Source organism: Plecotus auritus (genome assembly GCF_963455305.1).
Source record: "Plecotus auritus genome assembly, chromosome: 13".
Classification (NCBI taxonomy): Eukaryota; Metazoa; Chordata; class Mammalia; order Chiroptera; family Vespertilionidae; genus Plecotus; species Plecotus auritus.
Genome location: NC_137779.1, coordinates 31839609 through 31861972, shown reverse-complemented (window position 1 = coordinate 31861972; position 22364 = coordinate 31839609). Strand labels below are relative to the sequence as shown.

Below are 22364 nucleotides of genomic sequence, written 5' to 3'. Positions count from 1 at the left end.
AAGAGGGCCTGCCGCCCCCACTTTTAGGCCTGTAGCCCCCGGGGTCCAGGGTTCAGACATGCTGGGCTCCCGGGCCTCATACTGAGGTCAGACGTGAGTGCACCTGTCACATTTGTGGTTTTAGAAGTTGGCACAGATCCTGGGTTAGCTGTCAAAACTATTCCTAGAAATGGCGCATGTGGTTGCTGCTTCTAAAATGCCACTTGTCATGTCAAGACTCACGGTCTTGGCTCAGGGCCTGTCACAGGCCTCTGGTGGCAGCGGCCCAGCAAAGCCGTCACTCCTGGTGTCTCAGCGTGGGGGCTGCCTTTGTCAGGCTGTACAGGCTTCTTGGTTTCTTTAAAACATTCACAATTAGTACTTTGAAAACCAGTAAAATAAAGTTTTATTTTGTAGTTATTTCCAAAGTTGACAGAGACATGGGTCAGACATCCCATCTAGTTGCACTGCAGAAAAAGTTCATAACCACTTCATAGAAATTGTAGTTTTTGTAAATATTTGGGGTGGACACATCATTGTCCAGATACTTTAATCCATAAGCATAGAAGTTTGATAGCCAGAGGCAAACAGAATGAGCTGTCCGTCAGCTGTTTTACTGAAACAGGACTCTTCTGGTCCCTCCCCACCTGGCCCCTCCCAGGAAACCAGCAGGTGGCATCCCCTCGCACCTGCCCAGGTGCTCCTGTGTCCGGAGAGACTTATCACACGGGTGTGTTCACACCCAACAGCATCAGGGATGCAGGACTTTGGAGTGAGACAGTGGTTTTCCATGCAAGAACCAGATGGAAAATCTTTATTTGACAAAGTGACCAAAGGGTTTAAGAAACGTGAAGAATGTACGAAGTCAAATCAGTTATGGATGGAAATGCTGGGCTCTTCACGTCTCTGGTGCCCACGGGCCCTGCTGAGTGCCTCAAGGGCTCGTGTGGCCACTGCAGGTGCTGTGGTCTCCACGGTGACACCTGTGAGGCCGCTGTGTGGCCACTGCAGGTGCTGTGGTCTCACCGTGACACCTGTGAGGAGGCCTTGGGGTGAGTGAGACTACGGCAGGAAACCTCGCCAAAGGACCAGAACGTTCCCCCTTTCCATCCTGGGCCAGAGGAAAACGCGGCGATTTAGACACTTGACTCCACCTCCGCCTGGTCCTAGAGAAATGACGTGACCGCAGAGTAGCCTGTGGAGTGGACGGAGGCAGGGTCTCCGTGTTCGTGGAGGCTCCCATGCCAGAGCCGGGCACGGGTGAGGAGAGTGGGGCCTCAGGAGCGGGAGATCTTGTCCGGAGGCATGAACCCTGTGTCCCCGAGGGCCCTGAGCGCCACGCAGCCGTCAGGCCGGACCACCAGGTGGGTGATGCTGCCATTGTTGAGGGAGAGGCGGAGCCAGCCTTCTGGAGGGAACTGCAGGGCCCTGGGGGAGGGAGAACTTATTGCAGGGATCGGATTGCCCCGCTCTAGCCCCCACCTGCAGGCCAGGCCCTGGGCTGAGTGACGGCATCTGTGGGACCACCTCACACACGTCATGACCTGCACACGCGTCAAACACACTGGTGTCCTCTCCGTGCACACGGTTTGTTTCCATTGTGACCGGCGGGCAGGGACAGCCCCACAGCAACACGCCCAGAGCCTGTCCCCAGGAACCGGCCATGACAGCCCCCAGCCGTGGAGCCTCTCCTTGCTTTCCGCTAGGCATGGTTAGCGTTTACTAAAAAGCCCAGTGTTACTGGGTCACCGGCCTCCTCCGTGCCACAGCGTGGCCCCGGCTTACCTGGCACCGGCAGCCACCGTGAGTTTTGTCAACTTAAATAACCCTGCTCCATGGTCTCCTGTCCCTTCACGGTCCTCAGCGTCTGCCCTAAGTCAGCCAGCAGAGCGCCCTCCCTCAGTCACCACGGAGACGCTTTGGCTCTTTCTGGCCCTTCAGTTAACACAGGTCACCCCTACTCCAAGCCCCAAGCACCCCTGGTGCCGTTTCAGCATGGGGGTCACCCAGCAGGGACTGCTTAGGCCAGTGGTCGGCAAACTCATTAGTCCACAGAGCCAAATATCAACAGTACGACTAAAATTTCTTTGGAGAGCCAAGTTTTTTAAACCTAAACTTCTTCTAACGCCACTTCTTCAAAATAGACTCGCCCAGGCCGTGGTATTTTGTGGAAGAGCCACACTCAAGGGGCCAAAGAGCCGCACGTGGCTTGCGAGCCACCGTTTGCCGACCACTGGCTCAGGCCAACCTGTCCAAGGATGTGAACAACACTCTGTCCACACAGCACAGCAGCCCCCAGACAGCTGGCCCTCAGGTGCCCAGAGCAGCAAACAGCACGCCCCCGGGGGACACAACGGGCGCTGAGGCCGGGCCCCCAAGCACTAGAGTGAAGGGGGCGGAGCCCAGGCGCCCACCTGATACAAGCAAAGGGAGGCAGAGACTGGGGACTCGGTCGGTGTGAACCGGAGGAAGCGGGATGTGGGCACATCACCGCCGAGGGGAGACACGACTGTGCAGGGACAGGTGCACACAGACGGAACGGGGCCTTCACCCAGGGCCACGCTCACAACCCCCGGGACGGGACCTAGGCAACTGCTGCCCAAACACACGATCATGAGAAAACTACACATGGAAGACATTTCACCAGACACGCGGCCTCCAGGACAGTGTGAAGGCCAGAGGCAGGCCGGGCCGAGGGCGCCGAGGGCCCCTCACCTGCACACGATGTAGCGGATGACATTGGCGTGGCATATGAAGATCTCATAACTGTCCTCCTGCTGCTTGACATCCGCCCGGTGGATGTAGTTCCGGAAGGCGGCCTCGATCCTGGCTCCGTCTTCATAATACTGCTGGGGGCAGAGAGAGGCACATGGAGGTGGCCAGCCCAGTGGAGGGAGAGGGGGAGTGCCAGGGGCAGCAAGGGAAGGAGGGGAGACCACTGTCCTCAGCGTTTTACCACAGCTTCCGGCTTCCAGTGAGACACGGGCGGGTCAGGCTCGATGGGGGCGCCTTCCCTCAGCAGGTCGGTGCTGACCGTGGAGACACCTGCGGAGGGAGCGGCAGGGATCAGCGGAGACCCTGGGGGTCCCTTCAAGGTGCTGAGGGAGTGGGACGGCCACACTCACCTGGCAGGTGTTTGCTGATGATGTCAGTGGTTTCTACTGCGCGGGTCATGGAGGAGTGGACGATTTTATTAAACTTCAACCCCAAGCTTGCAAGTCGGAGGCCAGTGAGCTCAGCCTGTTCACGACCTTGAAGGTGAAACGTGAGAATTGCATGCTGCTGGAGTCCCTCCTGTGTACCTCACAAATACTTCAGTCCTTACCAAGTAATAATGAGACCATCTGGTGACCTCCAGTGCCAGGCAGAAGAAAACATTAAAAACAATGACGAAGGTAGAGCATCGCTAACATCTGGGTGGGCCCTGCCTACTAGCTCCGAGTCCCTCACACCAATCTCACTCAACTTTGTCCAAAGACCGAGGCTCCAAGGCTGTGACCCCGCTGGCTGTGTGAGCCCCACAGACGTGAACATGGGTGTCGCTGCCTGCGCCAACGCCCACGGCACGGGCAACCTCATTTTCTGGTGCTGCACACACCTTGCTTTTTTTTACAAATTGAAGGCAAGACCCTACACCAGCAAAAAAAAATGACAACCAGCTTTACTGCCGTGGCCTGGAACCACACCCACAGTATCTTCGTAATGTTTTAAGTTGAGGGCATTTTCAAAGCCTGTCTTACGTCACAGGCTGAGAATTACCGATAACGACAATGCTCAAATCTGGGCCCAGGGTCCCTGACACAGGATCAGGGAGGCCGGCCGCAGGGGCCAGTCGGGGCCGAGCCCCGCCACGTACCCAGGGGAGTCAGGGTGCGGTCCTTCTCCCGGGCGGCATCCGTGTGGTACTGGGAGTGCCTGATGAGGAAGATGTGCCGCGTAGCCTTGGCTTTGTAGTTGTCTATCCTGGACGCCACGTCCTCATCTCCAGAGCTCAAGTTCCTCTTCCGAAGGTTGACCAGGGAGAGCGGTTCTCGCCTATGGTTGAAACAGGAGACAGGATGTCCTTGTGATCCCTCCTCACATGTCACCCTTGAGAACGTCTGACAAGGTAAGCCTCGCTGTCCGGGGAAAGCACAGGGAGGAGCCAATGCCCTCATCCACCCAGAGCCAGGTGCCAGGCCTACTGTGGGCGACCAGGCAGGGAGCAAACAGACATGCAAAGCCCTTGTGCAGCTTGTTCTGTAGGGAGAGACTGGTACCAGCAGGTGACCAATGACGGAGAAAGGAAGCAAGTAATGGGAAGGAGTGGCTGTGGGAAGGCGGCCACAGCCTGCAGAAGGGGAGGCTGAGTCTGGAAATGTGCTGTCCAACAGTAGACACTAGCCCTGTGGCTACTTCATTCAAAACAAAGAAAATGAGCCCTAACTGGTTTGGCTCGGTGGATAGAGCATCGGCCTGCGGACTCAAGGGTCCCAGGTTCGATTCTGGTCAAGGGCATGTACCTTGGTTGCGGGCACATCCCCAGTAGGGGGTGTGCAGGAGGCAGCTGATCAATGTTCCTCTCTCGTCGATGTTTCTACCTCTCTATCCCTCTCCCTTCCTCTCTGTAAAAAAATCAATAAAATATATTTTTAAAAACAACAACAACAAAAAAAAACACACAAAGAAAATGAAATAAAATTGAAACTCCACTTCCCCAGTCACGCTAAGCACATTTGCAGCACATGGGACAAGGAGGAGGACATGTTCCCATGATCATGGCCCAGATGGGACGGCATCCCGGATGCTGGGAACTGGTGGAAGGGGCAGGGACACGGCAAAGCCACGGAGAAGCAACAGGTGACGGCAGGTGGGTCCAGTGGCTCGCAGAACTGCAGTCGATAGAAAATGAGCATCTGTGACACTGGCAAGGCCAGGACAAGCACCCACTGGGCTGGAGTGCGTTCTGGGGCAGCGGTGGTGATTCTGGGGCTCTGCCTGGGCGGAGGGAACCCTCCGTGCCCATAGCAACCAAGTTGCCATGGCAGGTGTGTGGGTACCCGCTGAGCCAGAGAAGACACCGGGGAGCTGCAGGCAGACAGGGAGCCCCACTGTCCCAGGAAGAGGCTGCAGACGTAGAACTTTCCAGCATGGACGGTCCCCCCTCCCATGAATCTAGGCTTCAACCTCTGAGTGAACCTGCTTCCTTCCAAAGGCCTAAGACGTTTGGGAGACTATACTGATGTCCAGAAAAGAGAAGAGAAAATGAGGTGTGGAGCACACAGAACCGTCATCTCTGCCAACTTCCTGAAAACCTAAAACTATTCAACAATTAGTTTACCTTTTAAACGTTAAAGGTTACAACAAAGAATCCCCACCGAGTTCCTGGCAGGACCAGGCTAAGAGCAAAGGGTAGTTCTGTGCCCCTCGCCCAGCAAAGTGCCGACGGGACCTGGGAACGTCTGTCCAAAGAAACACGACACCCGCAATTTTAAACTTCCGAGCAGGCACGTGCGGAAAGCAGGAAGAGACGGATGGGATTTCATTCAGGAGCTCACTTTATTTAGTCCAATGTATCACAGGTACTACCGGCAACTAAGTACTTACGCATCGGCACCGCTTTGGTTTTAAAATTTAAATTAACATGAAATGAGACCAAGAATTGTTTCCAGGTCACAGGAGTCACCTTTCAAGTGCTGATCAGGGCACGTGTCTGGGGCCAGGGACCAACCCAAGGTCCCGGGAGGCGCCTGCGAGTCCCGCCCCGGCGCGTCCTCCCTCCTCAGCATCCACACCCTCCTCTCGGCGCGGTCAGGAGGGACCGACAGCCACCTCCAACCGGGGCCCGAGTGCAGGGAGGGAGACCAGGTGACAGCCCCGCCGCGAGGTCCTCTGCCCAGAACGGAAGTCGACCCCTTGGGTCAAAATGACCACTGTCCCCGCTTCCTGCGCTGGCCCCTCCCAAAGGACCCTCTGGGCAGACGAGGGGCTGCGGCTGGGGTGGGGTCCCCCCACGTCACAGCCAGAGATCCCGTACGGAGCACGCCGCCCTCTGTCGAACCGGCTTGCCAGACCGAGCGGAGCGGCTAAGGGCCGGGAGGACCCACCCCCGCCGCCCTCCTGCACCCCCGGCCACCCTCCTGCACCCCCGGCCCCGCACCTGTCCCAGTTGGGGTTCCAGACACCGGGCCCAGGATGCGCGGCTCCCGCCCACGCCGGCGGCTCGACCACGCGCGGCTCCGCGTCCCCACCAGCACGGGGCTTTCCCACCGCCACGGCCGAGAAGAGCACGGCGGCCGAGCCGCCCGCCAGGCCACAGGCCGCCAGCTGCAGCGCCTGCCGGAACGCCATGCTTGCCTGTTCCTCCCGCTCCGCGCACGCGCTTATGAGCGCGGACGGCGCGCGGCGAAGCTCACGCTTCCGCCGACGTCAGGTCCCGGCGAGCGGGCCGACGCTGCGGGGCGGAAGTCCCGCCTCCTAGGGCTCACAGGCCGCGGGGGCAGTCGGGAACACCGACTTCCGGAACAAGGTGCAGCCAAGAGGTGAGTGACTGTTCCGTGGTTCCCGCCCCCCCCCAATTTCTGCAGATAGTCTGGGTGCAGGTCACCGTAGCCTTCGAGAGCGAGTGTTCCCGCGGCCCGGACAGCGCGGGGCCCCGGGTGGCTGCAGGCGCGGAGAGGAGGCGGGAGAGGCGGCCTGGGAGATGAGAACTCGGGGCTCAGTTGAGTGAACTGGGGGACCGCCGTGGGGCTTGGCTTGTCGTTACTGTAGTAAACTAGGCACCACACGGGCTTATTGTCTTAACCACGTGCACGTGCACAGCTCAGGGGCGTCAGGCACTTCGCACTGTGCAGCCGACACCACCCTTGTCCCCACTACTCTACATCCTCCCGGACTCCCCCTGTCCACGTCACTCACGCACTCCGCGTTTTCCCGCGCGGGCCCTGGCTCCCGCCATCCGTTTCTATGCGGTTGACTCGAGGGACCGCGTATAAGTGGACTCGTCTAGTACTTGTTCTTTGGGGACCAGCTTCTTTCACCTCCGTGATGTAGCAGGAGCCTGAATTCCCTTCCTTTTTAAGGCTGAATAAGGTTCCGCTGTATGGAGAGCCCACATCTTGCTTTCCATCCATCCGTTGGTGGACACTTGGGTGGTTGCCACCTCCTGGCCGTTGTCATGCTACTGTGGGCATGCGTGGGCAGATCTCTCTTCCGGTCCCTGCTCTCAGTTCTTTGGGGTTGCATGCCCATAAGTGAAGTTCCAGGGTCATCTTTGCAGGTGTTCAGGTTGGGAAGTGGCATGATCTGAGTTACGTTTTAAAAAAAATCACTCTGGCCCAGCTGGCGTGGCTCAGTGGTTAAGCATAAACCTATGAACCAGGAGGTCACGATTCGATTCCTGGTCAGGGCACATGTGCCCAGGTTGGGGGCTCCATTCCCAGCCAGTCAATGATTCTCTCTCATCATTGATGTTTCTCTCTCTCCCCATCCTTCCTCTCTGAAACACACACACACGTTGTTGTTTTTAAGTAAAAAGAGACGTGAGGGCAGCCCCCAAAGCCACAGAGTCATTAGGAGAAATTTAAATTACCCTTGAAAAAGCTACATTATAGTTTATTGTGATCCTAATGCAGTCTAAGGTGACAACGGAAATCGTTCTTAGTATTTCTGAGGTTGCTGTTTCTCCATCATTTCAGGGCATGTTGATCACATGATCTGGAGTCAGATTCGTTCCGACCTGGCTGTTTCTGCTCTCACCCTGGGCAGGTGAGCACTCCCCCTGGATGTCGCTTGGCCGTGCTGGTGTAGCCTCTCGGGGTCATCCTCACTTCCCCAGGGAGGCCAGGTAGGCGTACCAGAACAGAGCCACCAGGTTAGCAAAAAGCACCCGGAACTGCCAGAGAGAACAGAGGCCCACGTGAGCGCAAGGCCCTGACAGCACCCACCAGACACCAGTCCCCTCGGGCAGAGTTCCTTCCCTGGCGGGTCCAGCCAGCACCATTGCACTTACAGGCCTTCACTCTGTATGGAGCACTGGGCTAGACCCTCAGCAGAGAGCAATGGGGAAGACAGAGCTCCTGCCTAACTAGGTTTACACAGGCCAGCAGGGGAACATACAGTACCTGTCCCTTACCCTCCTCCACGAACACAACTTGAGGTCCTGGCTCAGCCTCTTACCCCAGGACTGGCCATCACACGGTGGCTTTATCCAGTCCTTCTGACACCCTCCTGACCTGCTCTTCACTCTAAGCTGTCACTGCCCCACTGCCCTGCTTCAATGACCTCACAGGCAAACCCCACCTGATCTCCTGTGAGCGAGTCTATCTGGCAGGTCAGCTCCTTGGAAGAAACAGTCTGGTCCAGGGGTCCTCAAACTACGGCCCGCGGGCCACATGCGGCCCGCCGAGGACATTTATCCGGCCCGCTGGGTGCCGCTGCCTGTCCTGCTTAGCAGCCGACGCGTCCCAGGCCCCGCAGTGCGCATAGGAATTTGTTCATAGTTTGTTTTTTTTTAAACTATAGTCCGGCCCTCCAACGGTCTGAGGGACAGTGAACTGGCCCCGTTTAAAAAGTTGGAGGACCCCTGGTCTGGTCTGTCTCGTTCACCACTGGATCCCAAGTCTAGAGCAGCGGGGCAGATAGTAGGTGCTCAACAAACACTTGTTGAATAAACCACTGCCCCTTAGGCTCCGCCTGCCACCACCTAAAATGGAGCTCCAGCCACACAACATTCTGTCCCCACTGCTTGCAAAGATTCCGTCTTCCAGCCTGCCCTCTGACAACCACAGATCCATGTCCTCGGCCATCCTGTCTTCTCATGTCTTCCCTTCTTTGTGGAGAGTGCATGGTTTCCTGACCTACCTGTTCCCTGGGTTTGCTCTTGGGAAAAACCTCGACCCTCCCTACCTCTCACCTCTCGGGAGCCCCAAGCCTGTGCATGTGCAGGTCTTCAGCCTCTGTGGCCCCCGTTGTCTGCACGCTCACGCTCTCAAGTTTACCCCTTAACCCCTCTTCAGTCTGCCCTAGCCACCCCCGGCCCTCCCAGAGGAAAGAAGGTGTGGACAGAGGTCCCCAGTGACAGTCACCTCAAGAAAACGAAGATTGTTGCAAGGGGGGAAAAGGCTGATGGGAAATGGCCGCTGGTGGAGGCTGGCGGCCTGAGGCCCTGCGCGGTGAGGCAGCCTCACCTGTAAGGGGACGTAGTTGACGTTAATGAACTGCACTGGGGTCCAGACGCGCCAGTTCATCTGCAGCGCCGGCCAGAAAGCGCTCCTCACCTTGGCAGCACCAGCGGCAGCATCTCCGCCCTGGAAAGAAAACACGGGTGAGTGAGCCCCACTGCCTTAGGCTGAGACTGGGGCACTGGGGTCTGGGGACCCCCAAATCCTAATACAGTGGGGGTTTTTCACTGTCGACCTTGTTCCTTGTAAACATCGGGTGGGTAATGAGCGGTGCAGCTGTAAATCCACTTGGGGAATCACCAGAGCAGTGAGCGCTCTCACACCGTGGGCGACCCGTGTCCTCGCCCTCACCCCGAGCTGACCTGATGTAGGGGTAGACGTGAGGCCAGAATGACGTGAAGTGTCATTTCAGACGGCAGTTCTAGGAGTTAGCCGACCAGGAATCCCTCACAAAAGGGCCGCCTGTGGTGGAACGCTGTGACAGGGTGGAACGCTGGCTGCGGCGGCGGCTGGAGCGTGTGTGATTGGGTGAGCTGTGGTCCACTGTGCTCCTACCTGTATCCTTTATGGGTCAGGACTTTATGCACTTCGATAACGCTTTTTACTTTTAATGAAAATACACTCCCTTTGTAGTTGGGAGGAAATAAAGAGAGAAACAGCCGTTGTATCCTCACTCCTAACGTGGGCACCCTTTACTTCCTCCTGGCTCAGATGTCCTGAGGACTTCCCAAACGTTTCTTTTTACTATCAGGGAATTACTAGCAATCACAGTTAAGTCTAAACATCTTTCCTACTTATCCCCAGGGTCACTTTACACAACAAAGGTTATTCTCCTTAGTAACAGAAACTGGAGATGTTTCGAAATAAAAGCTGAGTGAGAAGCCTTGACCTGCTGTGATTGGTTGAAGCCAATTTCAAGGCCGATCATGACACATTTTGGGCACAGAGCAGACTCACAGGCGGGTGGTAAGGGGTCGAAGGGCCCGTCACAGCGGACCTGACCTGGTGCGGTGGGCTCTGACGTGAAGCCTGACTCTGTGGGTAAGCCGGCCTCCTCGGAGCACCCAGGCTCTCCGGGGGCTGCGTTAGCTCAGGCTTCTGCAACATCACCGAGGCCTGAAGCTCCCGGGCCACGGGCCCTCTTCCGAATCACGCTTTGTAACGTATAGAGCGTACAGGACTACCGAGGGAACAGTTACGCTGAATACAGCTCTCCGAGTATCAGAAAAGTGTTGGGACAGGCGGATGTGCTTCATTAACACACTGGGCGACCAGACCTGACCGCAGGCCAAGGAGCGGGCGCACGACCCGTGATCAGGGACCCCTGACTGCGTGGTTCCCACACACGCCCACAGGCACTGCCAATACGGCGGTGCTTTGCTTCGACGTTGATCAAGGCCGCCGTGAACCTTCCGCGCGAGGCGGACAAGTTCGCAGACCCTGAGTTCCACCCGGTGCCAGGCTAAGAACCCTTGCCCAGTGGGGAGCGGCAGCAGGGACCAACCTCCAGGAAGCTCATGACGACGAAGAACAGCAGCAGGAAGGCGGGCGCGAAGAGGAGGCGGTCCAGGAGCAGCCTCTTGACGGCTGCCCAGGGCGCCTCGGGGGGGACCCAGCGCTCCATGAAGAGGTAGAAGAAGTGGCTCAGCGGCCCTGTGAAGAAGAACCTGAGGCCACGGGGAGGGGGGTGAGCTGGACCGCCTTCTGAGGGCCAGGCTCACCCCCAAACGCCAGGTCCCAAACCCTGCCTGTCTCAGCACCGACCACACAGACCCCTGGTCCTGGAAAGTGTGCTTTCTTTGAAGCTGCTCCCAGCATTCCTGTTTGCTTCTCACAGACCAGACTTGTTCCCGCCCTGGGCTCCTGCCACCTTCACGTGGCCGGCTCCTTCTCAGCACTGCCGGCTTGGAGAGCCCTTTCCCGGTGGCTCGGTAACAAGCCCACTGTCCTTGCCACCCTCGTCCAGGCCCCATGTGGCTTTCTTCGTAGCGTTTATCACCACATGCCATGACCTCATTTGTTTAGTTGTTCAGTGCCCCTCTCTTTGCCCCCAGAAGGTAAAACCGTCACAGGGCGGGATCGTGTCTGTCTGTCCGCGGCTGTGTCTGCAGGGCCTCAGGCAGGGCCTGAGTCGAAGGTGCTCAGCAATGAATAAATGCACCCCCACTCCTACCCCTTGAGTTTTTCATCAAATCCCTCGGGTAGTTAGCCAGGGTGAACCCTGGGGCTGGGCCTCTGCTTGCCCACGTTGCTGCTCCTCTTTCCAGAGTGTGCAGAGAACTGGGCCCAGGCACAGCATCTGGGACAGTGACCTGCTGCCCCATACAATTCAGTAATAGAAAGGTGGGCAGGGACTCGGGGATCTTCCAGCTTCCGACTGAACGCCTTTAAACAAATGGTTCTCAGTTGTCCGTTCTCACCCTGAGGACCAGTGGCCTGGAGCAGGGGTTCTCCGTGGGAGGAGAACAGAAGCCTTGAGGATGGAAAACGGGTTGGTGAGGCCTTCCGGGTGGCTCTGGTACACTCCCCTCCCCGGGGTGGGGAATTACAGCTTTAAATATGATGAGTAAAGTTAACAATACTTACAAAAATGGTATCTGTGAATTTCGAGTTGGAAAAAAAAAAATCACTTGTTGCAAAAGACTTCAAAGTAATCCCTCTGTACAAACACTACTTTTGGCCAGAGAACTCGGGGTGGGTTTAATCGGTAAAGCTCCCGAATCCCTGAGCTTTTGCAATTCAATAAGTGGTTCAGAAACTGGACATTTCTCAGGACACCTGGATGCTTTTCTGGATGCTAATGCTATGCAAATAACTGGCCGTATATGAGTCTGATGTCCACTTCCATGGGTCTTGGAGTCTTGAGGTTGGCCTCTAGGTTCAGGGGAGTTTTCTGCTCTTTCTCAGCCCAGTGAAGAGGCCACTCCCACCCGTGAAATTAAAAATAACCATATAAAACTAGAAGATAGGTTAACAATACCCCGTTCTGATTCCCCCCCATGATTACTTCATTGCTTTTCACAATTATTTTTTCCAAATTAGATTGTTCCAGAAACTTGATACCTTGGCTTAGGTGCGCCTGGCTCCGCTGTGGAACTCACCCATAAATGGCATATCTGAGAGGCCCACCGACATCTAGCCTTTGAGAGCCGTTTTCTTTTTTCCGCTTCTTAATCGTCTGGGCCAGGAAGTTCCCAAGTGCTGACAAAATGCCACTGTGGACAGAGAGGGAGTGAGGAAACAGAGGGACCAGCAGAAGGGCTGTTCTGAGATCAGGCTGGGGAGGGGCGGAGACCAGTGCTTATCAAAGCAGCTGCGGTGCAAGGTGCCCGTGTCAAAGGGTGGAGGCCGCAGCGAGGTCTCCACTTGGTGGATGTGCCAGCGTCGATATCCTGAGGGTGAAACGCTGTCCCTGCAAAAGGTGACCGCGTGTGGCGGAGAGGTGACGGGAGGGATCCTTAGGATGGGAAGTCTGTACTTTGACTCCGTTGGTGGATAAAACCTGTACACGTGAGAAAGCTATGGAACTAAACACACACACACACACACTTGGCAAGTACAAGAAACGCTGGGGAGCCTGACCGGTGTGGCTCAGTGGATAGAGCGTCCGCCGGCGGACTGAAGGGTCCCGAGTTCGATTCCGGTCAAGGGCATGTACCTTGGTTGCAGGCACATCCCCAGTGGGAGGTGTGCAGGAGGCAGCTGATCGATGTTTCTCTCTCATCGATGTTTCTAGCTGTCTATCCCTCTCCCTTCCTGTCTGTAAAAAACCAATAAAATATATTTTTTAAAAATGTCCATGAAAAAAGAGGCCCATTGGCTCCAAAGCTTGGTCTTTCGCTGACTTCTGAGAGGCTCTCTGGGCTGAAATAGCCAAAGGTCTCTCTGCGGGTGATGAGACCTGGATCTGATCCCGGGCTCCTCTTTCCTCATCCTCTCCCTCCTCACGAAGCAGGTTTTCAGCGACACAGGCCTTCCCACTCGAGCTTGCTCCTCCCTCAGGACCTTTGCTCTGCTGTACCCGCTGCCAAAGAGCATTTGCTTCCCTTCTGCCCCGCACCCCTTCATTCAGGCCTCTGTCCAAATGTCCCCTTGGATAAGTTCCCCCTTGTATGTATTTATCTGCTTTTTGTCTAGTTCTTCGCTAAAATGCAACCTCCATGAGGGCCAGGGCCCTACCCACCTGTCTAATGCCCCGCACACGGGAAGCAGGCTGTGCATACTTACGAAAGGTTGGACTAATGAAAGGGAACAAGCTTATAAAATTAGTTAAGTGAGGGTAATGGACGGGGAGTCGTCTCATAAAAAGTTTAGTGCTGCAAATTACAGGGCGGAGCTGACCAGCAGCCCCGCGGAGCTCGGCCAAGACCAACCTGACCACCTCGCCCTCTAACTGACAGGTGCAGGCCCCCCCCCCCCCCCCCCAGTCCCTCCGGGGACCGGTCTGCAGGACCTCCAGACGTGGTGCTTCCTCTACCCGGCTCCCGGGTACCCGGCGTCAGTGCCTACGAATCACTGCTCCGAGCCGACTGCACCGAACCGCAGGTGCCGAGCTTCCCGTGGGTTCCAGGCCCTTGGAAGCTCGTTGTACACTCGGGGTTTCTCCTTCCTCACTCAACCCCTCGGAAGGCGCCTACTCAGGGGGTCCACGCCGCGCCCCCCCGCCCGGCTCCGGCCGCCGCGCGCCGACCTGGTGGCTGCCTTGGTGAGCACCGGGTAGAGCTGCAGGAGGCGCAGGTACTGGGCGAGCGCCCGCTGCGGCAGCGCAACGAGCCCGGCCTCAGCCCGCAGTCTGGACGCCGCGGGCGCCATCCCTCCGCGCGCCCGCCCCGGGTCTGCTCGGCGTCGGGCACGGGGACGGCCAGACACTTCCCGCCCCGCACACAACCCGCTGTGCGCCGCGCGCGCCTCCGCGCACTTCTCCTCGCGTCCCTAACCGGCCGCCTCCCTTTGGGCGCCGGCGGCGATTGGATGTCGACGCGCCTGCGCACTCCTCACCCGAGGCCTGGAGGAGCCGCCTCCCCGCGGGCACGCGAGGCGATTGGAGCTCGGCGACGAGCCTCCTGATTGGGCGGCGGGGCACTTCCGGTCTCTCGCGAGAGGTGGTGGGAGCGCGCCAAATTTCACTAAGGCTGTGGTGGCGGCGCGATGGTGCTGAGGAACAGCGGGCGGCGGTATGCGGAGCCCGGCGCGGACGGCGAGACCAGCCGGTAAGGGGCGCCCGGGCGGGCGGCGGGCTCGAGGCCTTCCACCTCGTGGCCCTGGGCTCACGTTGAAGAGGCGGCGGGCGCTCGGGGAGCGGGGCGGGGGTGGGGCCGCCGCTGTGGCGGGGCCGTCCGACACCTGAACGGGCGTCGCGGAGGTGGCGGCTCCTTCCTTGAGGCGGAGGCGCTGTCCGAGCGGGTGGGCGGGCCTCCCTGGGCTGCTGCTGCTCGGTTCTTCGGAGCCTGAGCCGCCGCGATGAAGGGGGTGCAGCTCCGAGAGAGGGCTTGGGAGGAGACGCTCGTCCGCTCACCGCCGGGCCCCAGACCGCGGCGGGCTCCTCGGCGGCGGGCCGCAGTCCTTTCCAGCGTCTGACAGGGAGCGTCCGTGCCCGCCTTTGCTAAGTGTCACAGACACTGTTTCCCGGGAGCCCCGTCTGCACGGCCTGCCACACGGGCCTTACCGTGCCTGCTCGTTGGGGGCAGAAGTAGAACTCCGCCCAACTTGGTCATCAAGATTCCCAATTTCCCCCGTTATACCGTGCTGCCCCCTGTGCAGTGTTGTCTCTTTTGTGAAAAACCCATGGAAAAGTCTTGTATGGTAGAGAGTGCCGATTCCATCGTGCCAAGAAACAAAGTAATAATAAATTTGGGAACTGACATCTCAGAAATAAGCTTAAACAAGCAAACATACAACTTCTTACTCGGAGATAATTCCCCGGCGTGGTAACCTTTTACATAACTAGAGCGCGTGTGGCAACCAGGAGCTTGACGGGACCGTGCATCGCGCGTGTGCGTGTGCGTGTGCGTGTGTGTGTTCTGTGCGCTGTCAATCACACCACGTGTTGGTGACTCCACCGCAATCAAAACAGCAGATCTGCCCCAAGGATCCCTCCTGCTGCCCCTTTACAGCCACAGCACCCCCCCTCGCCCCGCCCACCCCCCAAAAAAATCTTCCCAGGCGGCCACACCTGTTCACCGTCTCCAGTTCTGGCCCTTCCTTCCTTCCTTCCTTCCTTCCACTCAGGGACGATGGCCCCTCGTCCTCTGTCTCGGCCCTCAAGCGCCTGGAGCGCAGTCAGTGGACGGATAAAATGGACTCTCGGTTCGGCTTTGAGAGGCTCAAGGAGCCAGGGGAGAAGACGGGCTGGCTGATCAATATGCACCCTGTAAGCACCTGGGCCTCCCGCCTTCCCCGCCACGCCCTCCCGGCGCCATCGCCCTTGTCTGGGGGTGGGAGCGCTTGGCGTGGGAGCCTGTTGTATGGGTGGCACGGGTGGAGGTGGGCTTGTTTGTAGTTCTCTTGCTTTTTAACGTTCCAGGCCACAGAAGACATTGAGAAGATGGGGGGGGGGGGAGGGTAAGAGCATAACTTTCAAGAATGAGGAAGGGCCCTGGCTGGTGTGGCTCTGTGGATGGAGCGTCGGTCTGTAGACAGAAGGGTCCTGGGTTCGATTCCCGGTCAGGGCACAGGCCCGGGTTGCGGGCTCAGTCCCCAGTGTGGGGCGTGCAGGAGGCAGCTGATCGATAATTCTCTCTCATCATGGATGTTTCCGTCTCTCTCCCTTCCTCTCTGAAACCAATAAAAATATATTAAAAAAAAAAATGGGGGAGAAATGGAGAGAGATCCCCATCCAGAGGCTGCCATGCTGGGTTCTGGTGACGGGGTCGGTGGTGTGGGTGGGAGGGGGGTGGTGTTTATGAAGAGCAGGAGGAAGGGGCCCTACTGTGTAGAGCAGGGTGGGGACCTTCTTCCTGCCAAGGGCCTTTGGATATTTTTGACATCATCCATGGGCCAGACAAAATTATCAGCTAAAAAATTAGCCTGCTATATTTGGTCAAACTTGTTAAAAATATATCTTTATTGATTTCAGAGAGGGAGAGAGAAATAGAAACATCAGTGATGAGAGAGTCATTGATTAGCTGCCTCCTGCATGCCCCCTCCTGGGGATTGAGCACACAACCTAGGCATGTGCCCTTGATCAGCATTGAACCCAAGACCCTTCAATCCTCAGGCCGACACTCTATCCACTGAGCCAAATTGCCTAGGGCTGGTCGAACATTTCATTAACTCACCCATAATGCCTTGGCAAGGGCCAGACCCAGTGACCCCGCCCCGCCCCGGTGTAGAGGATAACCTCATGCCCATATTGACTCTTGTAGACTGAGGTTTTAGATGAAGATAGACGCCTGGTCAGTGCAGTGGATTACTACTTTATCCAAGACGATGGGAGCAGATTTAAGGTGAGCCCCTGAAACCAGGAAGGTGCCACCCACTCAGTGACGAGGCTCCGCTGAGCTGAGAACGACGAGCGTTCGTTTAGCTCTGCAGCTGCAAGGCTTGGGGGGCCTCCCTGTGCAGCAGCCTGGAGCCCGTCGGGAGCATGGCCCCGGCAGCGCCTCAGTGACCCCTTGGGGTGTGCTGTGCTGAGAGGAGCCAGCTGGGAAAGGGGGCAGGGCCATGCGGCCCTAAGTCCCTGTGGCCCCGTTTCTCCTGAGAGCGACAAGGCCAGGGTGCACTGGGGCTGGCAGCCTCTCTTCACCATTCTCTCTCTTCCTTTCTCATCGCCCTCGAATGGGTTGGTGACTCTTGCAGGTGGCGCTGCCCTACAAACCATACTTCTACATTGCGGCCAGAAAGGTAAATCTGTGGCTCATGAGAATCAGTTCAGATGAACTGTGCCTCCTTGTTCTGTGGGGAGCATCAGGACTGGAAATAAAGAGGCCTCTGGAGAGACAGCAGGGAAGGAGATAGGTTTTACTAATGGAAAGTCCTTTCGTCCTGCTCCTGACGTAGGGTTGTGAGCGAGAAGTTTCATCTTTTCTCTCCAAGAAGTTTCAGGGTAAACTTGCTAAAGTAGAGACCGTTCCCAAAGAGGATCTGGACTTGGTGAGTGTCGTTCAAACCTTCCAGGGTATGTAAAACTGGGCCCACTCTGCCGGCCGGCAGTGACATGGCAGGAGGCCGAGCTTGGTACCTGTGTGGCGGGGGGGGGAGCGGGACCGATGATGGGGCCTTGATGCCTGGACGTCCCTTCAGAGAACTCGAGTGGCATAGTTGGTCCCAGAGGCAGGGTTGGACAAGGTGCTTTGGAGTTGCCAACTCTTTGACAAGTATATTTACCTTTGAGTCGTTCTGTTCTTATTTGCTCTCCCCAATAAAATCCTTTTTCTCTTGAACTCATAAGCATGATCTCTTCACTCTGTAGCCAAATCACTTGGTGGGTTTGAAGCGAAATTACATTAAGCTGTCTTTCCACACCGTGGAGGACCTTGTCAGAGTGAGGAAGGAGATCTCCCCTGCCGTGAGAAAGAACCGGGAGCAGGGCCACACCAGTGACACCTACACAGCTATGCTCTCCAGGTAGGTTTCTTTCTGGGCAGAACAGCCAGTCAGCCCACAGGACTGTTTCCCATTTTCCCCAAATTGACAAGATGGATGGGAGGTGGGAAAACTCAGCAATTAACTTACCTTACTCTACCTCCCTACCTCCCTCCCCCTCCCCCTCTCTTTCCCTCTCTCTCTCTCTCCCTCCCTCCCTACCTCCTCCCCCTCCCCCCCCTCTCTCTCCCCCCCCCCCCCCCGCAGTGTTCTGCAAGGAGGCAGTGTGATCATGGACGAAGAGGAAACCTCAAAGAAGATTGTGGACCAGCTGGACAACATTGTGGACATGCGAGAGTATGACGTGCCCTACCACATCCGCCTCTCCATCGACCTGAAGATCCACGTGGTGAGTGGTGGTGCCCAACAGCGGCGGGGGGCGGGGACTGAAGGGTGAATCCACGAAAACAGGTGCAGAGCTCTAGCTCAAGGTGACCTGTCCTGCAGGCACACTGGTACAACGTCAGGCACCGAGGGAGCGCCTCGCCGGTGGAGATCACCCGCCGAGATGACCTGGTTGAGCGGCCCGTAAGTGCTGCTTGCGTGTCCTCCATCCCGAGTTCCCCATTGGTGTTTGGGGAGGCCTCATTCAGTGCTGAAAGGTGAATGTGATTCAGAGGTTTGTTTGCTTCTTTTTCCGAAGTACCTTCTGGAAGGAGTACGGACTAGTCATTTTTCGGATCAGTTTCTGGTCTGCGAGTATAATTTCACTTGTGCCTGAGCATCCCCAGGTGATGTGTATTTGGGCTGGGCTGGATCTGAGTGTTTGAGGGAGCACCTCAGCTTCCACGTAGGGAGTTGACAGCGAGTGGTGTGGTGAAAAATGGATTCGTAACTGGAAGGCCTTGGCTCAGGGACAGCTTCACGATCGTGTTTTCTCATTGCTAAGATGGCGACGCCAGCCCTGAGCCAGTCTTCTGTCAGGTTTGTCATGAAGGCCACAGTGAGGCCATACTTTTTTTTTTTTTTTAAATGATTTTTTGAAACAGGACGGGAGAGAAAGAAACAATGATTTGTTGTTCCGCTTATTCATGTCTGCATTGGTTGATTCTTGTATGTGCCCTGACCGGGAATTGAACCTGCAACCTTGGTGTATCGGGACAATGCTCTAACCAACTGAGCCACTCGGCCTGGATGAGGTCATGCATTCTAAAGAGCCTTGAGACTCGGGTGTGGTGCAGTCGTAGGTTTTCCCTGCGATCTAGCCTTTTCTCGTGTTGTTGGCTGCCATGTCACCAGGGGATGTGGAATCCTTGACGTGGGCCAGATGGCCCCAGGCGCCTGTTCCACGTTTTTTTGGGAGCCTTTCCCTGTGGCAGCTCGCCTCTTGGTTTTAGCAGCTGAAGGTAGGTGTGTTCCGTGGCTGATTCATGCTGCATTTTGTCCCTCTAGGACCCTGTGGTTTTGGCATTTGACATTGAGACGACCAAACTGCCCCTCAAGTTTCCTGATGCTGAGACTGACCAGATTATGATGATTTCCTATATGATTGATGGCCAGGTGAGCAGTGCCTTCTGGAGTGTGAGCTCCCTGGAAATAGGGACCTTCTCGGTCCCCAAACCAGAACAGTGTTCACCCCGCGACTCAGTTTTGGGGTGAATAATGAGTGAGTGGAATCCAAGAAAGTGAGCAGGTGAGCTGTTCTGACACCAGCATGCTCCCCCTTCCGATGGAAGTCTGAGACGCTCGGCGGGGGGGTGTGGAAGGAAGCTCAGGCACCTCCCAGTTGCTGCTCAGTCTGAGTCTCTGGGCCGAGTGCCAGGAGGCGTGCTGAGCTGTGTGTCTAACCCACCCAACTGCTGGTGAACTCCCCAGGGCTACCTCATCACCAACAGGGAGATCGTGGCAGAGGACATCGAGGACTTTGAGTTCACCCCCAAGCCGGAGTACGAAGGGCCCTTCTGTGTCTTCAATGAACCTGACGAGGTAAAGAGGGGTCACTGGGCAGCTGCTGGTACTGTGGTGAGGCGGGAAGAGAGGCATGCTGGCCCTTCGGAGGCCTCGGCGTGCTGCAGTCACAACAGCAGGTTCTGGGCTTGGGGTCCCTGTGGCGACCCTCACGCATGTGCAGGCGCTAATGAAGGGTTGCCGGGAGGTTGCTCTCCCGGAACTTTGGGAGACGTACGTGGAAGAGTTTGAAAGAGGAAAAGCAAACCTCTGAGTGCTGTGATGTGTTGAATTCAGGTCCATCTAATCCAGAGATGGTTTGAACATGTCCAGGAGACCAAACCCACCATCATGGTCACCTACAATGGGGACTTCTTTGACTGGTGAGTCTAATGTCTAATCTGTGAGTAACTAAGCAGTGTTCAGGAGAGCAGGTTACACGGCACTGCGAGTGTACCCAATGCTGCTGAAGTGCATGCTGAGAAAAGGTTACGATGGGAAAGTGGGAGGGGGGGGCAGGAGGGGTGCTGCATTTGAGGAGCCGTGTGAGGAGCTCCTGGGGTAGTGGGGCATCCCCTGGGGGCAGTCTTCCTTGTCCCTGAGGGAATTAGAGACTAATCGGAACGTGCTTGTCCGGCCTCTCTGGTCCCTAGGCCGTTTGTGGAGGCCAGAGCAGCTGTCCACGGACTGAGCATGTACCAGGAGATCGGATTCCAGAAGGACGGCCAAGGGGAGTACAAGGCGCCCCAGTGCATCCACATGGACTGCCTCAGGTAGGCCCGCCGCTCCCCTGGCGGCCTGTCTGCCCCAGGAGGGCTTCCCCGGTGCAGGCCTGTCCACGCCCGAGGGAGGAAGGCAGTCTCTGGGAAGCAGCCCTCGCTGAGGACAGCGGCTGCGGGCTCCGGCATCGCCTGAGTACGGGTGTGTTTGTGAAACTGCCTGGGTCCGGGTGAATGGTTCTCACGAGGGGCCTGCACCGTGTGGGGTCTTGGTGCAGATCTTGGGGTATCCATTAGGTCTCTGCATCTTGCTGTGTGTGTCCAGCTTTGCCACCTTTCACAGGTTCCTGGACTTTGTCTCAGAATCACCTCTGGCCTTTGCTCTCCTTTCTAGGTGGGTGAAGAGGGACAGCTACCTTCCTGTGGGCAGCCACAACCTCAAGGCAGCCGCCAAAGCCAAGCTGGGCTACGACCCTGTGGAGCTGGACCCCGAGGACATGTGCCGGATGGCCACCGAGCAGCCCCAGGTGCCTGTGCCGTGCTGACGCGGGGGCCTGGGAGTCAGGGAGACCTCCGGACATGCCGTTGCCCTTATCTCTGATGTCCTCTCCTCAGACTCTGGCCACGTATTCGGTGTCGGACGCGGTGGCCACATACTACCTGTACATGAAGTACGTGCACCCCTTTATATTTGCCCTGTGCACCATCATCCCCATGGAGCCTGATGAGGTCAGTGCCACCCCTGGTCCTGGCAGCCTGTGTGGACTGGGCTGAGGGTTTGAATCCTGGCGTTTCCCCGTAGGTGCTGCGGAAGGGCTCCGGGACCCTGTGCGAGGCCTTGCTGATGGTGCAGGCTTTCCACGCCAACATCGTCTTCCCCAACAAGCAGGAGCAGGAGTTCAACAAGCTGACGGGTGACGGCCACGTGCTGGACGCCGAGACTTACGTGGGCGGCCATGTGGAGGCCCTAGAGTCGGGCGTGTTCCGCAGTGACATCCCCTGCCGGTTCAGGATGGTGCGCTCCCCCTGAGTCGCCCGAGCCTTAGAGGCACCCAGAAGCCACAAGGGCTGAAGGAAAGCCCTCACCCCTTGCGGGCCCCACCAGGCATCCTTTGTCGGGCCTGCCCTAGTCTAGGACCGTGCAGCGTCCTGCCCAAGGTAGGTTGGTTGCTGCCAGAGCATTCTCCGTCTCATCTGTGCCCCTCGGTCATTTCCTCTAGAATCCCGCCGCTTTTGACTTCCTGCTGCAGCGGGTGGAGAAGACCATGCGTCACGCCATCGAGGAAGAGGAGAAGGTGCCCATGGAACAGGTCACCAACTTCCAAGAGGTAGCTCTCTGGAGGTTTCCCACGCCTTGTAGACTGGTGTCCTTCCCTCGTGGCCTTCCGTGCACCTACTGTGTGCTGGTGGTTGGGCCCTGGGACACGGATGACAGTGCTGTCACAGTCGACGCCCGACTTCCTGGCTGGAAGAGCTTCACAGGCTCTGGGCACGTGGGGGGTCTTGGATTCGGTAGGCAGCGAGGAGCTCTTGGAGGCAGTCAGTTTATTTTCTTGTTGTTAAGGCGACTTTAAAAGGACGTTAGCCTGGCTGAGTGGCTCCGTTGGCTGAGTGTCATCCCAGGCACCAAAAGGTTGCCAGTTCAGTTCCCAGTCAGGGCACATACCTGGGTTGTGGGTTTGATTCCCATGTCCTCTGGTGAAGATTTAAAAAAGTTTTCGTGATGACAGTTAATTTTTAGAAATTACAGAGTAGGATATAGTGACTAAAATCCATCAAATATGAGCACAAAGTGTCCTTTGCAATGTGTCACTTGACCGGGGACCCCAGGCACCTTCCCCTGTGCTGGTCCTGATCCCTCGGACGCTGCACATTCCAGGTCCCTGGCGGGCTCTGCTCAGCACTGAGGCGCGTTCGCTGACTCCCGTGGGGGTAGTTTGCACTAATTTTAGGATCGGTTCCAAGAAACAGCTTGTACCAGATTGAGCAGTTTTCTCCCACTTCAAATCCTGGGGGGTGGCTGCTTCTCCCGCCA

General features: G+C 57.1%; 3 protein-coding genes and 1 long non-coding RNA gene across 10 annotated transcripts in view; 2 read left to right on the top strand and 2 right to left on the bottom strand.

Annotated features, from left to right (window-relative positions):
• Positions 1–368: 368 nt before the first annotated feature.
• PGAM5 (PGAM family member 5, mitochondrial serine/threonine protein phosphatase) lies at positions 369–6354 on the bottom strand. Of its 2 annotated transcripts, none has more exons than XM_080649785.1 (6): positions 6119–6354; positions 3836–4014; positions 3105–3230; positions 2936–3024; positions 2695–2828; positions 369–1407 (listed from the first exon to the last, which is right to left on the bottom strand). In XM_080649785.1, exons 1-6 carry the CDS (start codon positions 6307–6309, stop codon positions 1257–1259), a joined length of 870 nt encoding a protein of 289 aa, XP_080505911.1. In that variant the 5' UTR covers positions 6310–6354; the 3' UTR covers positions 369–1256. The 2 variants fall into 2 exon arrangements, with proteins under 2 accessions (XP_080505911.1, XP_080505912.1); XM_080649786.1 differs by having other exon boundaries at positions 2695–2825.
• Positions 6355–6422: 68 nt separating this feature from the next.
• Positions 6423–11726, top strand: LOC308238140. The gene is made up of 4 exons (XR_013959528.1): positions 6423–6500; positions 7656–7725; positions 8976–9283; positions 9945–11726. It is a non-coding gene; the product is annotated as an uncharacterized lncRNA (long non-coding RNA).
• On the bottom strand, positions 7526–14147 carry PXMP2 (peroxisomal membrane protein 2). Of its 5 annotated transcripts, XM_080649788.1 has the most exons (6): positions 13831–14092; positions 12436–12642; positions 12242–12355; positions 10645–10807; positions 9147–9266; positions 7526–7852 (listed from the first exon to the last, which is right to left on the bottom strand). In XM_080649788.1, exons 1-6 carry the CDS (start codon positions 13950–13952, stop codon positions 7784–7786), a joined length of 795 nt encoding a protein of 264 aa, XP_080505914.1. In that variant the 5' UTR covers positions 13953–14092; the 3' UTR covers positions 7526–7783. The 5 variants fall into 5 exon arrangements, 4 of the variants coding, with proteins under 4 accessions (XP_080505914.1, XP_080505917.1, XP_080505916.1 ...); XM_080649791.1 differs by lacking the exon at positions 12436–12642 and having other exon boundaries at positions 13831–14147; XR_013959527.1 differs by lacking the exon at positions 12436–12642 and having other exon boundaries at positions 7548–7852; positions 10645–11613.
• A 141-nt stretch (positions 14148–14288) lies between these two features.
• The window catches only part of POLE (DNA polymerase epsilon, catalytic subunit), a gene marked incomplete at its 5' end in the record, with an annotated part of 28030 nt that continues 19954 nt past the window's right edge, over positions 14289–22364 (top strand). For both annotated transcript variants that reach the window (XM_080650025.1, XM_080650026.1), the window contains 16 exons: positions 14289–14350; positions 15369–15510; positions 16505–16585; positions 16938–16982; positions 17139–17231; positions 17551–17705; positions 17931–18072; positions 18171–18251; positions 19116–19223; positions 19539–19649; positions 19908–19993; positions 20264–20383; positions 20724–20856; positions 20945–21058; positions 21132–21344; positions 21550–21657. In XM_080650025.1, the coding sequence (XP_080506151.1) occupies positions 14289–14350; positions 15369–15510; positions 16505–16585; positions 16938–16982; positions 17139–17231; positions 17551–17705; positions 17931–18072; positions 18171–18251; positions 19116–19223; positions 19539–19649; positions 19908–19993; positions 20264–20383; positions 20724–20856; positions 20945–21058; positions 21132–21344; positions 21550–21657 (1794 nt within the window). The remainder of the gene's footprint in view (positions 14351–15368; positions 15511–16504; positions 16586–16937; positions 16983–17138; positions 17232–17550; positions 17706–17930; positions 18073–18170; positions 18252–19115; positions 19224–19538; positions 19650–19907; positions 19994–20263; positions 20384–20723; positions 20857–20944; positions 21059–21131; positions 21345–21549; positions 21658–22364) is intronic.